This window comes from Geospiza fortis, unplaced genomic scaffold (genome assembly GCF_000277835.1).
Source record: "Geospiza fortis unplaced genomic scaffold, GeoFor_1.0 scaffold1257, whole genome shotgun sequence".
NCBI lineage: Eukaryota > Metazoa > Chordata > Aves > Passeriformes > Thraupidae > Geospiza > Geospiza fortis.
This window is the reverse complement of record NW_005054658.1, coordinates 131,849-149,260: the sequence shown is the minus strand read 5'-3', so window position 1 is coordinate 149,260 and position 17,412 is coordinate 131,849. Positions and strand designations below refer to the sequence as shown.

The 17,412-nt window shown below is 37.1% G+C and overlaps 1 protein-coding gene across 1 annotated transcript in view; it reads right to left on the bottom strand.

The window, feature by feature from the left end:
- The window catches only part of ABCA13 (ATP binding cassette subfamily A member 13), a 169,538-nt gene that overhangs the window by 83,087 nt on the left and 69,039 nt on the right, over positions 1-17,412 (bottom strand). Inside the window, exons 29-35 of the mRNA XM_031064927.1 lie at positions 16,989-17,126; positions 14,080-14,269; positions 13,018-13,236; positions 10,708-10,904; positions 9,805-9,962; positions 9,179-9,409; positions 3,602-3,692 (exon numbers count right to left, since the gene is read on the bottom strand). Of these exons, the coding sequence (XP_030920787.1) occupies positions 3,602-3,692; positions 9,179-9,409; positions 9,805-9,962; positions 10,708-10,904; positions 13,018-13,236; positions 14,080-14,269; positions 16,989-17,126 (1,224 nt within the window). The remainder of the gene's footprint in view (positions 1-3,601; positions 3,693-9,178; positions 9,410-9,804; positions 9,963-10,707; positions 10,905-13,017; positions 13,237-14,079; positions 14,270-16,988; positions 17,127-17,412) is intronic.

Genomic DNA, 17,412 nt, shown 5'->3' with positions numbered 1-17,412 from the left:
GGCTAACTTAACCAAGAAATCCAGAGGCATATAAGCCTTAATAGAACTCCTGTTACTATAGCTGTTCATATTATACATCCATTAATAACCATTCTTTGGCTTTTTTGAATTTTCTACGGTTTAGTTTCATTTTACCTCAAGGGTTCCAACTGTAGTTTACTGCCAGAAGGGACTAGATCCAAAGTTGGTATCTCCCAGAAATTTCTAAGACAATAAATGCTACAAAATTAAATAATTTGGCTCTTCAGCAAAACATCTGAGTATCTTAATTCAACAATATTGGTCCCTGAATGAGCCAATGAGACCTCTCGCTAGCCTATTACCTGCTTTTGCATATGTTCAGATTCTTTTGTCATTCATCCATGGTTAACTACTCACCTTTTGGACTTGCTCTAAGCTCTCCTGATTATTTCTGTATATATACTGCCTGCTGTGGATTATGATAATTTTATTGGCCTCCATAGAGTTGGTTTCTCCATTTCTCTAGGCTATTTGGCTTCAATGGTCTTGTCAAACAGTCATTGCAAGCTCAGTCTAACCATTTTTCTGCATGCTCTGTATACATCTACAAAACAATAATTACTGTGTGTTCCAACTGTGTATAAATTAATAATGCATGACTGTACTATAATATATCCATGTACTATGTCTGCACACATAGTAATCCCTGATTTAAAAAAATTCTAACTGTTTTCACAAAAAGGTGAGTTTTAGCCTAAGGTTTTTACATTGGAATAAAACTAAAAATTTTGAGAAAACCATTCACAATGGAAACAAACTACTATATATTACAGTGTGCTTTGCATCTTTAAAATTACCAATGTTAAAGCTGTTACAATTAATTTAATTAATGGACTGCTAATTAACTGTAACATTTTCATTTAAAAATGCACAAATAATACTGAGTTTATTTTACATTCTTTTCATTGCTGACCTTAAGCAGCAGCCAAGCACCAAACAGTTGCTTGCCCATACTCCCCCTCCTCCAGCAGGATGGGGAAGAGAATAGGAAAAGAGAAAGCAAGAAAAATCGTTGGTCAGGACACAGGCAGTTTCAGCAGTAAAGGAAAAAGAAAGAAAAATACACCCAAAAGAAAGAAACAAACTAAAACCAAAAAAATAATAGATAATGCAAAGGCAATCACTCACCACCTCCCACAAGTAGGCATGCTCAGCCACTGGTAGCAACAACTAATTCCCCAAAAAAGCTTTTGTTGCCAAGAATGGCACTCTGCAACATTAAATAACTCTCTGGTGAGTTTAGCTTCTCTGTCCAGCTCGTGTCCCCTCTTTCTCATCCTCAGCTTACTCATAGCAGGGACACAGGAAGAGAGCCTTGGCACCACTAATACTACTCAGTGACAGCCAAAACACTGGCACGTTATCAATACTGTTTCAGCCACAAATCCAAAACACTGCATCATAGAGGCTGCTATGAAGAAATTTAACTCAATTCCAATCAAACACAGTACACTAAGATACTGTAAAACATAACTAGAAATTATCTCGTCTCTGACTTTAGTGAGATACTGTCATATTTTGCTGAAATAATGGCTTTTGAGTGTTTTTGGCATTGGTGGTCAGCCTAAGTCAAGTACTGAATTTCTGCGGTTTTATTTAAGAAGAGACATACACACCTCTCTGCTAAGCCCCCCAGTCCAGCAGACATTAGACAACATTTGGATTTCTGCACAATCCTGACACCTCAAGAGCTCAGCAGCATTAAAGGATAGACAACACCCCTGCTTGAGCTCAGATCTGTGCTTTGTGAAAGCATCTCTCTAGACTAAATTCTTTTACAAATCAAATAGCAGCATCCTGTGATCTCCTCAATAATCCCAGCTGCTTGCTCTAAAGGGTTTTGAAAATTCATTTGACTACTCTGAAAAAAGAAAGTTTGACTGCCTTTGAACCTGCTTTCAAAGACAAAGTTATACAAGTCAAGCTATTGCCCATGAAGTATTCTGGTTAACTTTGACAATGATGGATACCTTTCATGACCATTTCCCAGATCCCTTATGCCTACATTTCACAACTGTCCTTAATGATGAATGACAGTCATCTGCAATGAATGACAATTTTCCAGTACTCTCATCCCCAAAGAAATGCCATTATCATCACATATTCTTGCTATAATTTATCATAGTGAAAAAATACAGTCTCTAATTACTCAATTCTTTATTAGCGTAATAACTTAAACAAATACTACTTTATACATTTTGAGATGCAGATGAGAAAGAATATCAAGTTCTTCAGTAGAATATACTGTCTTCATTACTTTAGGAACTGTAAATCTTACTCTAATGAAAATGCAATGTGGAGAAGACAGATTGTTATGATTTGAAACTAGTTTAGATGTCCTAGCTGAGTCTTGAATAAATAAATTGACTCCTATAAAAAAAGGGATATTCAAAACTGTGTTTTGAATAGAAGTCTCATTCTCGCCACTAAAAAAGCAGCAATTTTATTTGCTTAGTGAGGTTGTTTGAGTTTTATACACTTACATCTTCACTGATTTAAGATGGAATAGCCCAGCAAACACACCCTCTGGAAAAAGTCATCTATTCAAGCTTGCACTTTGTGAGAAAAGGTCTCACCTTAGACCACCATTATTGGCAATGATTACTTATTACTGGCAGATTCAATTGAATTTATCCTAACAAATAAAGAAAGTTTGGCTGAAAATTGTTATTTCTGTTACAGTAACATTAAAGGTCCACAGATCAGGACTTCCCTGTGCCTGTACTTTATAAAAACATAATGAAAAGTACTGCACATAGAACAAAGTGCTTGACAGCTAACCAAAGAAAACTGTAATCTAAATGTCAATCTTCAACTAGAAAGAAACATTGTAAGTATAGAAGCATGAAAATCCCAGAACCTATGTGAAAACATTCATCAACCTGATGGGCACTGACATTAGAAAATCTGAGTCTTGGATTTTGTAATGGCATCACCTTATGATCATTAGAGATGATTAGTGATTCTTCTAATGAAGGGAATTTTTAAAAGAGAAAAATCTTCCTGCGTTTTCAGAAGCATTTGGAAGGACCTCCTCCAGGCTTGCAGGGCAAAAAAAGAGAAAGTATGAAAGGTTTTTCCTTAAAACAAGATGTAAAGGAACCTAAAATAACATGGCACTTAAGAAGACGAATTATCTACTCCAAGGGGAACCAGCTTTTTATTTCTTCCTTTGAATTGTATGTGAGTGAACATGAATGTACTTTTCTTAGAGGGTAGAGATTTTATATCTGTGGTATATGTCTGTAATATTTATCCATTTTCAGTATGAGACAAAGAGGATGATTAGTTTTCAGGGACTGGTACAAAGCAGTAAGTCAATGCTGCTGCAGTGAGAGAATGCATGTGTACACAAAAAGGTGGGAAGATGACTGTGAAGGGGTAGAGGTAAATCACAGCAGACATATAAAAACTACTTCCTGAGGCAGACACACAAAAAAGTAATTACCAGATGGTAGGAAGAAGTATTCTGCATTTGCTTGTGCATTCTTCACCTTTGGGAACTTCGTGCATGCTTACATTTGTGTTTTTGATCTTTATAGATCTAGTTGCTTCAGAAGGCACATCGTTTTGTACTTACAGACTGATTCAGCACCATTTGTACGGTCCAGGTGCGCTGCCTGTGGAACATAGGGCATCTTCTCTGAGTCCTGCAGCAGCTTCAGAAAAACCTTTCATGAAAGTAGAAAAAAGTAATTTAGAATCAATTTTCTAAAGCTATTTTATATGTATAGATATATCGTAAACCATCCAGACTGCCAGAAATTACTACTGACTGCTGTAAACACCTTGCTGGAATATGACTATAAAATTAGTCAAGCTCTCCAGTTAAAATCTTGGGTTTCAGGAAAATGAAATAAACGTCAATAGATGCAAAAATCCATGCAAAACATTGCTGACCTATGAACACTACTATCTGCAAAGATTTTTCAATAGACTGTCTGCCCTTGATAGACTTTTTATGCTCCTAAGCCTTGGTCTGTTTTGGAACTCAGTTACTGAAGTTTCTACCAAAGAAACAGCTTAACTCTCTTCTGATGCTGCAGCTAGAAATCTATGGGCACAACTAGAACTGTTACCAAAGAGTTCTAGTTGTACTAGAGCATCTAAATCTAATGTACAAAATCCTACAGAGCTGAGAACCTACAGATTCCAGGGAATTCACAGTGTCTAGGGACAGTCAGAAAACGTTCCTAGATATGTGCAAGCACATGGACATAACGTTACTGAAAGACATGTAAAGGACAAGGCAATCATCAGAGACAGCCAAGGTGAACAAAGTCTTGTAAAACTAATACTGCAGAGGAGACTGGGCAACAATGTGTGTTTGGTAGCAAAACATTAGCATGCATACCCCAAATTGGATAGAGATTATAGGATCCTGTACCTAAAATCGCCATGAGAAAAACTGAAATTACTTTTCTATAAAAACAACAATCTAAAAATATGCACTAGCTTGAAATTGAAAGGATTGATTTTCCTAAAGTAGGGGAATGCATGTCAGAAGGGACTTCTAGTTAAAATTATAAAAACCCAGCAGGACTCACCAACTTCATAATCATGAGATCTGTTTAAATGGTATATACACTTTCCCTAACAGATATGTGTCCAACCTACTATTTCTTCCTTAAACCTGTTTCACATAAAGCCCTTTGAATTTCACAGACATACATTTAATTTATCTGTACCTCAGCCTTGCAGAAGCTTTCATAGTGAGCCTTATTCACACACTCCCCACTTCTTGTAAGCTCAAGCTAAAAACACAATTAACATTCTCTTATCTTAACCTAAACTGCAATTTAAATAGTGATCTTAAAACCTCAAGTAAAAAGAAAAAAAAGAAAAATTTGCAGAAAATACAGGTACCATGAGCATCTCAAATAAAACAGAAAAAGAGCAATCAAATTTTTTCTTTGTCTTGATGAAAGTTTTCTTTTGCTCTTTCCTCTCTGTTTGGGTTGAGCTGCAAGACAGATTATACCCACAGTGCAACTTTCAGAAATCATTAAGAAACCATTTATTTCTTCCCACAAAAGAATCTGATCTCAGCTATAACAAAAAATTCCTTGTTTCCAAGGAGCTCATACAATAGACAATAAAAACCAGTCAATGTGAAGTACTTTATAGCTCTTGAAAGATATTTCTTGACTTTCTAAGGTCTGACTGTTACAAAAACCATATTTTGCTTAGTCAATATAATTGCCATTTAACAATGGCTGTTGATTGCATTTGTTACCTGCCAGCTTTCAGGGAACAACTTTGGCCATTAACAACTGCAAGGCCAGAAATTTCTGGCCTGATATTTCTGTATTAGACCCTGGAGGCAGATCCTGACAGTCTAAAGCCACATTCTAATTTGTTTTCTTGGACCTGCTTGCTGATGGCTATGAACACCAATTCTATCAAGCAAACCAAACTAAACTGCAACAACTGAATCATAGCATCACTGAATGCCCTGTGTTTGAAGGGACCTTTAAGATTGTCTATTTTCAACTCTTCTGCCATGGACAAGAACGTATTCCATTGGACCAGATTCCTCAGAACTACATGCAGCCTAGTCTTGAACAGTTCCAAGGATGGGACATCCAGAGCTTTTCTGGACAACCCAATACACTGCCTCACCACCCTCACAAAATAGAACTTCTTCCTAATGTCTAATTTAAACCTACTCCCCCTTGTCCTGTCACCGCACACACTTGTGAAAAGTCTCCCTCTGTCTCAAAGGCTCCCTTTAGGTACAGAAGGTCACAATTAGGTCACCTCAAAGCCCTCTCCTCCCCCAGCTGAACAATATAACTCTCTCAGCCTTTCCTTATGGGAGAGGTTCTCCGTCCATCTATTCACCTTGGTGGTCTCCTCTGCACTCACTCCAACAGGTCCCTGTCCCTCATGTGCTGGGGACCCCAGAGCTGGATGTAGCCCTGCAGGTGGGGTTTCAACAGAGCAGAGAAGGGGGCAGAATCCCCTCCCTGGCCCTGCTGGCCACGCTGCTTTGGATGCAGCCCAGGACACCTTTGGCTTTCTGGGCTGTGAGTGCCCATGGCTGGGCCATGTCCAGTCTCTCATCCACCAGCACTGAAATCCTTCTGGGCAGGGCTGCTCTGACCTGTTCTTCCCCAGCCTGTGTTGGTACTGGGGGTTGCCCCAACCCAGGGGCAGCACCTTGAACTCAGTCTTGTTAAACCTCAAGAGATTCCCACAGACCCAATTGCTGATCCTGTCTAGCTCCCTCCAGATGGCATCCTGTCCTTCAGGTGTGTCAACCACTTAGTGAAACCACAAAGTAACTACACATCTGTGGCTAGGACAGCGCCTACACTACAAAATGTTGCCTGCATATGTTTACTTCAGTGCCAAAATAGCTGCAGACACATTTTCTTATTTAATCTCATTAAGTCACTGTAGAGAGGATGTAGTTATACCTTAAAAAAAATAAACAAACCCACCAAATGCTTTTCTAATACATCCTATGTCTGTTGTAGCTTCATTGACACATACTCTCATACAGCTATAAAGGCAGAAGGCCACCTGCATTGCCCAGTCCTTCCCAGGGTATCCAGTTTTCAAACATCCTCTTCAGAATGGGAATCATTAGGGACTACATTGTACAGAAGGTATGATAATTTATCTCATGTTGCATCAGATATTGTGAACAGAAGTGGTATTAGCCTAACAATGTTATCAACAGAGTGAGTACCTTCTGAAACACACAGGTATGGAAAAGGCAGGATTAGGCACCATGACAGAGATGGTATGTTCTTGCTACATCTAAATGAAGGTGTATTCTAGACCTCAGCAGAGCGTCTTTTCCCCATATGCCTTAGCAATTCCTGCTTGTTCAGAGCATGGTGTTAATGACAGCGAGAATGTGGGTTCAATCCCTGTATGGGCCATTCACTTAAGACCTGGATTTTATGACCCTTCTGGGTCTCTTCCAACTCAAAATATTCTGTGAAATTCTGTAATTCTGTGAAATTCTGTTTAATTTCTGTTTTGACTAGCAAATCTATATGTGACTAAGGACTTGTCCTTGTCAAGGACAAAAAGTGCTTTTTGTCCTTGAGGAGACAAGTGTGGCCAAATGTCAATATTGCAGTGAAATAGATTATTGTGATTGTGCCACTGCCAAAATGTGTTGGAGCAGCCTGCATCTCACTAGAGGGTGCACATCATTTCAAGGAGGTATATGGCTTTCCCTGGAAAGTTTTGATGCAAACTCTCCTGTCACTTCAAAGAAAATAATTTAAAAACAGTATTCAATTAACAAATTTTGACACATCTTATTTTGAAAAGATGTTACAATTGTTTTGTTCTCCCCTCAAAGAAAAACAAGAAAGCAATAAGCTTTGAAATCGCCAGAGTTGCCAGAAAGTGAAACAGCATCCTCTAGAGAGCTCTTAGTATAAGCTTAATTTAATTAACTACTGTTCTACTCTCCTTGTGGTTCTATCAACACTTTGGAATACAAATATTATAAAATATACAAATGGTTGGAAAAGACATCTAAAGCCTAAATTTGAGTAAATTTAATATTAGTGAGATTTAAAAGTGTCAGAAACTGATTTGTTAGCACTTCAAGATTCCTTTGAAATATGAATGGAAGTTCATTTTCCCTGAGTGAATACAATTTTTAGAGAGTGTGAGTGTCCCTCTGAATTAAAAACAATAATGGTGAGTGTATAAGGGAACAAAAAGAAAGGACAAAAAAAATGACAATACATTTCTTCCTTTAAGGCCAAGGTTCTTTGTTTCCAGATTGAATTGCTTGAATAGATTAAATAGTGCTATTACGTGCTGTCCTTTTAGCTACCAATGCAAAGTGGCTTTTGATAAGATAATAGAGAATTGAGGTTGTAATGACAACTAATGATGAGATGCAGAGATGACAGAAATCAACCCAAATTAATGCATTAAATCTTCAAGCTGAAGAATGAAGAATTAATATCTAATACCACATTTAAAGATGTTTTAAACTTCCCCTTCACAAAACAGCCAAAAGCAAGCACTCCACTGAGTCACAGATTCAGCTCACTGAGGAATCTTCCTCATATCATGAAAACTTCACATTTACTTTATACATGTCAGTTCTGGAAAGTCCTGTGTTATCTCATGGGGATGTAACCCAAAAGTCTTCTTAATATACATTACCTCCAAATCTAGAATGTTTAGCAGTGAACAATATTATTACTTATACCATCTTAATCATCTATCTTCTATAAGAGAATAAAAACTTTTCAATATTTTTTTTTTACTTGCCACATAGAATTGTATCACAGGAATCTAATTTACTTCATAACATTAAATAAAATGTTTATTAAACTTGTAAATTATGTATGATAGGAGACATTAGTCTCCTAGCATCACTTGAAGTGAAAAAAAATTATTTCTAAATGATCTATAGTACAGTACCTGGATAGTGGTGGTTTAGGGAATCTTGTAATTTAGAAATTATAGATGGGGTAAAGAGTCCAAGGGAAACAACCTCTTGCTGACATGGCTATTTACACAGAGCTAAGTTCAGAATTATGAAGATGCATAACAGACTCACTTCCTCTGATCCATTTAGTGCATATACACACACATACGTGTACATGTATGTCTGTATATATGTTGATGTATACATATATCAAAGACTTAGTCCACCGGTACATACAGAAAATATTCTTTAGGTATTTCATCACACAGTTTGGCTTAGTCCTAAGCTTCAGAACTAGTAAGTAGAAATGTATTCTTAATATTTTTTTTTCAGTCCAAAGATCCACCTGAGCTGAATCACCAGACTTGAAAGCCCAAAGTTTGTTCCAATGTTATGAGCTTAGGACAACACTGCTTCTCAAAGTCAATGACACATTACATTTCCCTTAAGTTAATGCAGAAAAAAACATTTCAGGGTTACACAGTTCATCAGTCCTCACATTAGATTCTTAAAAGAAAAAAAAAATATTACATAGTAGAGTGGGTGCTGAAATTAACAACAAAGCAAAATTATACAGTATAGATTTTACCTGATTTGAGAGGTTTTGTTTGTTTGCTTACTTGTACTTGTTTTTGGGTTTTTTTTGAAAACATGCTTCTCACAAGAAATTATGCAACATAAAAGATACAATCAAGATTCTCTAACCAAGAAAATGTCATTACACAGAAAAACTACAAGTACCTCTTCCAAAGTTGTGTCAGAAATGCCATAGCCAGTCACATGTAGATGCTGAAGGCTTTGATCTAAAGCTTGGAAAAGACCTTTAAAAGAGGTCTTATCTGCCCTTTCTGGGATCACATAGGTCAGCTCAGTTCCACTGTTATCTTTCAAGAAGGCTTCTGGAATGTGGGTCTGTACCAGAGAAGTGACCTGAACAATATGCTTAGGGTCCTGGATTTCAAACACAGAGGGCTATGAAGAAAGAAAGATAATAATGCAGAAAAAATTAATATTACCAGACGTGATAGTCTTAAATTAGAATTCATGCAGGAAAAATTCCACTGATGAAACTGCATCACAGCTGGGATACAGAGACTACCTCCCAGGAATAAAGGACAGTGAGACAAGTCCATTTTCAGCTAAATACTGATACTCACCAATTTCAAAGATGCCATTGTGTTCAGCTAAATAGCAATAATAATAATACCATCCACCCAAAACAACCAAGGAAGCCAATAAAAACATGTTTTACCGGTTCTCTAATAATCATATTACTAAACATATTACTTCCTGGCAGGGACACACATCTCCCTTAAAATGTACTTGGCAGACACTCTCCAGTTCAGCACAGCACATTTTTAACTTACCTTTTTTATGAGTGTTAGACTGTGTCCCTGGCCATAAGTCTCCCTCAGATAAGAGGGAGAGCCACAGCACCTCAGCTGGCCTCGTTGCAGGATGGCAATGCGATCACTGAGCACCTCAGCCTCATCGAGATGGTGAGTGGTAAAGATCAGAGTGCAACCTGCATGACAAAGATTGGTACATGTCCACAAAACCTGGTTTCTAGAGAAACCCCTCACAAGGGTCCTTTAGCCATAGGGAAACATATTTTCAGGACTCTTTGAAATCTTAACTACACAAACAAAATGTGCTCTCAGAACTAGAAATTGAGTTAGATTCAGTTCTAAACTTACTTTGCCCTCTTTTATCCATAGCAAAGAGTATTAAGGCTTTAGAAATTCCAGCTGTTTTAAAAGCTTAAGAAATTCCTTAAAATGACACAACAGCAGTGTGTCTTTCAATGGATCACTCAATGCGAGTTATTACAGCTAATTGAGTGCTCACTAGCTGAAGAGTTTGCTTCCCACAATCAATTTTAGAATTAGTGTAGCAGACTCACGATGAATATATTTTAATTAGAAATATATAAGCATCTATGTACAGGTATATGCAAAATAGGAAATGGAAACCAGAAAGTAATTTTGGGAAGCTGAAGAAAGGGGAGAAGCTTCAGGACAGGACTTAGGACTAAGCTCAGTCTTTTTTAAGATTGGGTGTCTTTCTGTGCAATAGTGGATAATTATTGTAATATCATTTGACTTGCCTTAAAGCTACCAAGATCAACTTAATGTTTCCTCAAAAATTAATTTATTTATCTTCTGATAATGTTTTGACCATACTTTGACTAACCAGTATAAATTTATTGAAAAAAAAAAAAAAAACCAGAAAAGAAAATAAGAAGAAAACAATGCGCATGGACTTTGTACCGGCTTTGTACTTCAGAAGAACATCCCAGATACTACGGCGAGAACACGGATCTACTCCACTGGTGGGCTCATCTAGAACAACTGTCTTTGAGTTTCCAATAAAGGAGATGGCAATCGACAATCTCCTTTTCATTCCCCCAGAAAGGGCTCCAACAGGTTTGTACTGATGCTGGGATAAATCCACATCTTCCAGAGCTCTGAAATAGGAATACAGAAACAGGACCGATTTGAAAATGCTTTTCTAGTTACATTCTGTTCACTCAGAGAACAAGTACTGAAAATTCATTGTAAATGGAAAGCAATAAAATCACTATATAGTCTGGTATCAAAAACAAATAGAAAAAAAAATACCTACAAAGCATAAATGCTTATCATCCTCAGATGCACAGACTTTAAATAATATTGCAAAGGAAATTTTTAAATTAAAGATAATAAAATTAATAATAATTTGTCCAACAACTTCAGCAAACTACAGATTACAGCCCCTCTAAATAATGACAAAGACTGCTAGTTTTGGGAAATAAACTAATTAGAGATCCTTGGGTGGAATAATACTATCTAATCAAAGTTATTCTAATTCCTATGTTAAGGACTGGGAGATACCTTATAGATCTTTCCAATTCAGCCCTTGCAAGATGCTCAGATGCTGGTCTTGCATCTGGCATGGTATGGAAACATGATTAATAAAGGCAACCCTGTAAGACCTTTAACTTATTTTTCATCACACTGAGAATACAGTCACTGACCTAAGAGCTTTCAGCTGCTATTAGCTTGGCAAGCTGATAGGAGGCTCAACAGTCCTAAGCTAAACTCCTGACTAATTTCAGTGAATATGCAATCTCTAAGCAATGCCATTTACCCTGACAGAATTTCTCATTTTTAAGAAAATACATTTCAATTGCTGTTCTATAGATATATAGTGAGAAAAATTGTTCTTAATCTCTTTAGAAGCCTGCTTTTTTAGTTAATAAAAAGCTTTTGCTTAATTCTTTTGTTGCTTTCCTAATTTCTCTGAAGTCTTTTAAAGCATTTGTTTCCTTTAAAAATAATTTTTCTTAGTAGTAAGGCCTGCAGAGTTCTGAGTGTTCTCATGTGTCATTAGTATGACAGACTGCTGTTAGAATTACAATTCAGCAGTCTAAGTACATTAAGACACAGAATATTATTTTGCATCAATTTTAAACCATTTACTGAGTTTGTTTTGTCTCTGTAGTTCTAGAGAATTCCTTCTGTTGTTTCTGGAGAGAACAGGGTGTCTACACCTGAGTTTGTTCAGATCCAAATTTAAAAGTAACAGGCTTTTATGACTGCTACCAAAAAGGAAAGACACTTTGTCACAAATGCCTCTGCATATGCCTGATTGTGCACTTAAGGAAGAGTCTCATCAACTTGACATTTTTTTTCCATTGAAGCATGGAAATGCCCAGGCCTTCACAGAGTCTAGCATGAATCAGAAGGTAAACACAAACTATTTACACTGCCACATTGTTTGAAAAGCATACCTTTTATTTCTGAAGTAGAATAAATGCAGTTTGCTATTAATGAATCAGATCTCAGCTTGTAGAGTTTTCTAGTTAGTTTAATATACACTAGGAAAAATTAAGATCTAGTCCTATATTGAAGAAGTATCAGCACAAAAACACTAGCAAATGTTTTTTACCTGACAAGTGGCAAATCCTCTGAGTTCACATCAGAACTCTGACCTATTTTTGCCATTGTATTTTTCATTTTTAAACCTCGTCATTTATTAAAAACATTTCAAGGCTGTATTTGGCAAAGGAAAATGAGTGGCTTATGTAAAAATATTGTAGCAGTCACTGCCTTTACCTGGATTTCCTGGTTTTCTAACCTTCCTTCTGCTGCAAGTGAAGGAATACAGGATAAGAAATGTATAAAGTCATTTTGTTGATTTATTTAAAAACTCGGTGTAAGCATAGCAGTTTTCTTTCTATCTGCTTCTCCATCAAGGATAGAGGTAAGGCAGACAGCATGTGGTGGAACCCCTGCAACTTTCACTAGGCTAAGCACCTCCACTCCAGTGCAAACATCATTATTTGATGGTTCTGTATACCAGGTTTTTAAAGAGTGACAGTTCCCTCTACAAATATTTTCAAGTAATAGTTAGACACTAGGAAATTTATTTTCAAGTCATGATTTCAGAACATGAAATGTGACAAAACCTCACAAAACCCTGCAGTTTCCATTGTTTATCCCTTGTAAGTTTTGCATTTTCTCTTTTTTATTTGGGTGGCTTGCAACAGTCATTACCAATTTACTTGACAGATTTCAAGAAAAGGAAGGAAAACTCACCCACTGACTTGCTCATCCAACTGTTCTTTTGTCCACCCGGGTGCCTTCACTGACCCATAAAGCAGGAGATGCTCTCTCACTGTCAGCGTGTTGAACAGGACGTCGTACTGGGGACAAACACCCAGCTCTGTCCTGATGGCAGCCAGCTCCGTCCGTATGTCCTTCCCATCAACAATAATGGTGCCAGAGCTCGGTGGATAGAGACCAGTCAAGAGGGATCTGATATAAGAAAAGAAAAAAAAAAAATTTGGCAAGATAACATGCAATGAGCTCATCGCTTAGATATCCTGAGGCATGTTTTAACATCCTCAGAGTAACACCAATTCAGTCGAGTATAGTTATAGAGATATCACTAATGTTTTGGGTTTGGATTTAACTACTTTTTTCTTGTGGTGGCTGTTTGGGTTTGGGGATTTTTTTGGTTGGTTTGTTTGTTGGTGTGTTTTTTGTTTTTTCAATATGATCTCAAGAGTTCTTAATTTCCCTTCTTCCAGAGAAAGATTTTTTTTTCCCCAACCAAATCTAACAGGTGGTTGTTTCCTTCCCCACATGGGTATTCTGTGAGGAGTATTTCCCAGTTAGGTCCCATCCTGTGTCACTGGCTTGATGAAAGCTGATTATAGCTAACAGAAAGGTAGAAACATAAGCTTCTTAGTTGAGACTTTTTTTTAAGGTCATTTTTCATTTTATTACTTTCATTTTTGGTCAACTGCCAAGAAAAAAGTCCCCTGCAACTTCTAGGGACAAAAATACCATAAAATTCCAAAAAAGAACACTCCTTCAAGATGTGTTCAACTCCCCAACCAGACATGCCGAAGCCCTACTTAAAAGTTCCTGGGATATCACATTATGGTTCTAGTGGCACAGAGGACTCAGTTCTCTACTCATTACATTCCTTTTGTCATAGATATACAACCTTCACTTTCCATGTTCTTTGGGGAGTTTATCAAATATTTATTTGAGGGGAAAAAAAAAGCATAGCAAACAGTTCACAAAATTTTAAACTGAAAAAGCATAGCAGAGATCAGAGGGGACAGTAATAGCATTAAAAGTCAGGCTTACATAACTGTTGTCTTTCCAGCTCCATTAGGTCCCAGGAGTGCTGTTATCTGGCCCTTATGGAAAGTGAGGTTGAGATCTTTAACAGCGGCCTTCTGACCGTTCACGTGCTCCTTGGTGAGGGACAGCAGCACAACACCAATGGTGGTGGTTCCTTCAGTGCAAGGGACTTTCCAGCCCTGAGGTGCTGGGTCTGTGTGGGGAAGAGTAGCAGAATGAGCATGTTGCTAAATCTCAACATGTGTTTATGCATAAAAAGAATAACAAAATAACTTAATTTCTCCCACCATTTACCAAGGCCTAGAACAGACGTTCAAATTGACTGAACTGACACAAACTACACTGAAATGAAAGATACCATACCAATTAATATTCGCTAAGAATTTGGCCCATTTGTTACGCTGAGTTATGTGCATGTCTACATATGTCTTGATAAAGTCATAAAATAGTTGCTATATTTTTTTCTAGTAAAAAATACTTATAATAACACTACTTGAATCATTTTTTATGCCCATAAGCATTAGAATATTCTAACTGTGTAAGCCGCTTCATATATGTCATCCAGTTTCAGGCACACAATATTGACATAACATTCACAGGCACAGGCAGTTAATCTTCTCAATTCCCCTCAGTCAACTAAGCAAAGCAGATCTCTGAAACGATTCAGAGCAGCAGCCCAGCCCAAGCATAATTCAAGGTGCTCAAGGCAAGCAGATATCCAGCAGTCTTCTTGCTGTGAGGTAACATCCTCAGGAAATTGAAATGCCATATGACACCAATGAAGTTGCCTTCCTTTCCATGTCAGGTTTGCACTACTTTCCAAACATGAGCAGAGTCTACCAGCAGCCCCATTACATTATTCATGTGCAATATTTTATTGACTCTTTACTAGTTAGAGATCTGGCAGTGAGATCTCTATTTTTATTTATTTATTCTCCGGTTTATTTTATTTTTAAGGAAAGGCAAACCAGATTGGAATGTTAGTCCAAAGAAACAAACTTTTATGCCTGAGAATTATGAGAAGAGAGAATTATTCTATGCATATACATACACATAAGATATTTATGGTTTATAGTTATATTCTTTGCAATAATTTTACGTAAATAAAATGCAAACATTACAAGAACAGAGAATTATTCTCTACATAAAAAGCTTGAATAATATAAATCAAATTATAAATTTAAAAAATATATAATTATTTCAAAGATTGGTGTGTTTACACTGCGAATGAAGAAGTTGTTTTGCTGTTTTCACACTCAATTTTTAGCTCCTGTCAAAAATTCATTCTAAACTTGAGGTCACTCGCTAGCAAGATACTACCAGCAGTTGTGACACTACTGAGATCTCCTACCCATGCACCTCTCTTCTAGGAACCTTTCTGCTGTTTCCTAAATTTGCATCCTTTAAATTAACAAAAAAGCATTCAAGTGCAGAGGGGCCTCAGACAATGTAGCTCAGGAAAGACTCGGAGGGAGAGCTCCAAGTTACTTGCAAGCACTAAACTGATTACCCTGGGACTTCTCCAAAGGGGAGCTCCAGGTGGGTACACAGTGCCCTGGGTCACTGCCAGCCCTGCTGCAGCTGTAGTTCCAGCAACGTACACTCCCAGCTCCTCCCTCACACACCTCTGATTTCCTAAATGCTCTCCATGCCTCTGAGACCAGCCCTTACCTGGGCTATATGGAACAAATGATGAAATTGCCCAGCAGCAGGTCACTTTGCTCTTCCTAGAAAATTCTTCATGGCTGCATTTATCCCATTGTCAGTACAACGGCACACAATTCTTGCAAAGGACAGCAAGATCCTTTGCTGCAGACAGTGTTACTATTCACACACAATTTGCTATCAACCACATGACATGAGGAAATCACTGAAATAACTTGAGCCAGAAAACACACTAAAACTGGTCAGGCAGAGAAGTTTATGTCTTCTCTGCCTGACCAGCACACATTATGTGCTGAATCCAGAAGGAAACGCTGGAAATCTTCATTTTATGTAAGGACCAAACACAATTGTCTTAACAAAATGGAGTTGTTCCAAATCGCAGAAATTCAGACAAAACTCATATAAATCATTTTTCCACGAGTGTTTGAAAGGAACCTCAAAACATTTTGAAGTCTGCTCCAATCTAGGAGACACCTGTATGTAAAACTGCTGAGTTGTTCAGCTTCTTCACCTATGCTACAGACAACTGGATCATTTCTAAGACATTGTAACTCCCAAAATAAGCACAACAACCCATCATGTTGTTCTGAGGCCCAAGATGGAATACAAGCGAGAGTGACTTACTCCTTCATTTCCAAAACCTAAACTCAATGTGGGAACGTCCTTAAAAGGACTGAAGAGGGGCAAAAAGGTAAAAAAAATCTGAATTAATTGTAAGCAAGTGAACATACATAGAAGAACAGAGAAATCTGGAGGCCTATAAAAAATTAGTTACAATAACAGCTTTCTAGACAAAAGGCTAAGAAGCAGAGACAGAAAGAACAGTGATTATAGAAGAGGGAAATTAGAAACAGAAGGGAAAGAAATTAACAAAGTTCATTTTTCCACTGAAACAAGAAGCAAATTTTTTAAAAGTTAATAAAACCCAACAGGTTTCAGATTCATTAAGAGTATGAAAGGGTTCAGTGGCTTCCAAAGACCCAAGAGATACTTATTTTACATCTTTCAAAGAGTTTTCTTAAGTATTTCTGTACAATACTTTTCACAGAATTAATCAATCATTATGGAGAGTAGCAAAATGAAACCGTTATTATATGATATTCATAGTATATACTACATTATGAAAGAGAGAAAGGGGTAAGATCTAAACATATAATACAGAACCAAACAATGATAAAAGCAGATTGACTATGACTAGTACGCCACTGAGGAAAAAAAAACATTGTTCAAATTCTATTACTACAAACCTTTTTCTTGGAAGTTTTCATTGAAGAAAAACATATTAGAATTCAGATAATGTCTCTTGCTTCTCTCTGTACCACACAGGTTCTTCCAGTAGGAAACAGTAAAGGGAAAGTACCACCGGTTCTTCAATCCAAATTTTCCTATGTTAGAATTATGATATAAACTGTTGAAAAATTTATAGTCATTTTGCATCTGTTTGTAGACTAAAATGTCCTTTTATTGCTTACAATGAGTTGGTTACACCATTTAATTAGCCCAAATACTTTACTTAAAAATTTTAATAAAGTGTAAAGAATGTCATTTGCTCATAAACCAGGTCCTTCCATAAAATAATCAAGCCTCAGTGATGCTTTACCCTGTCTCCAAATCAGCTTCAAAGTGTAACAGAATCATAGATCTAACACAATCTTGCAGCCCATAGGGAAG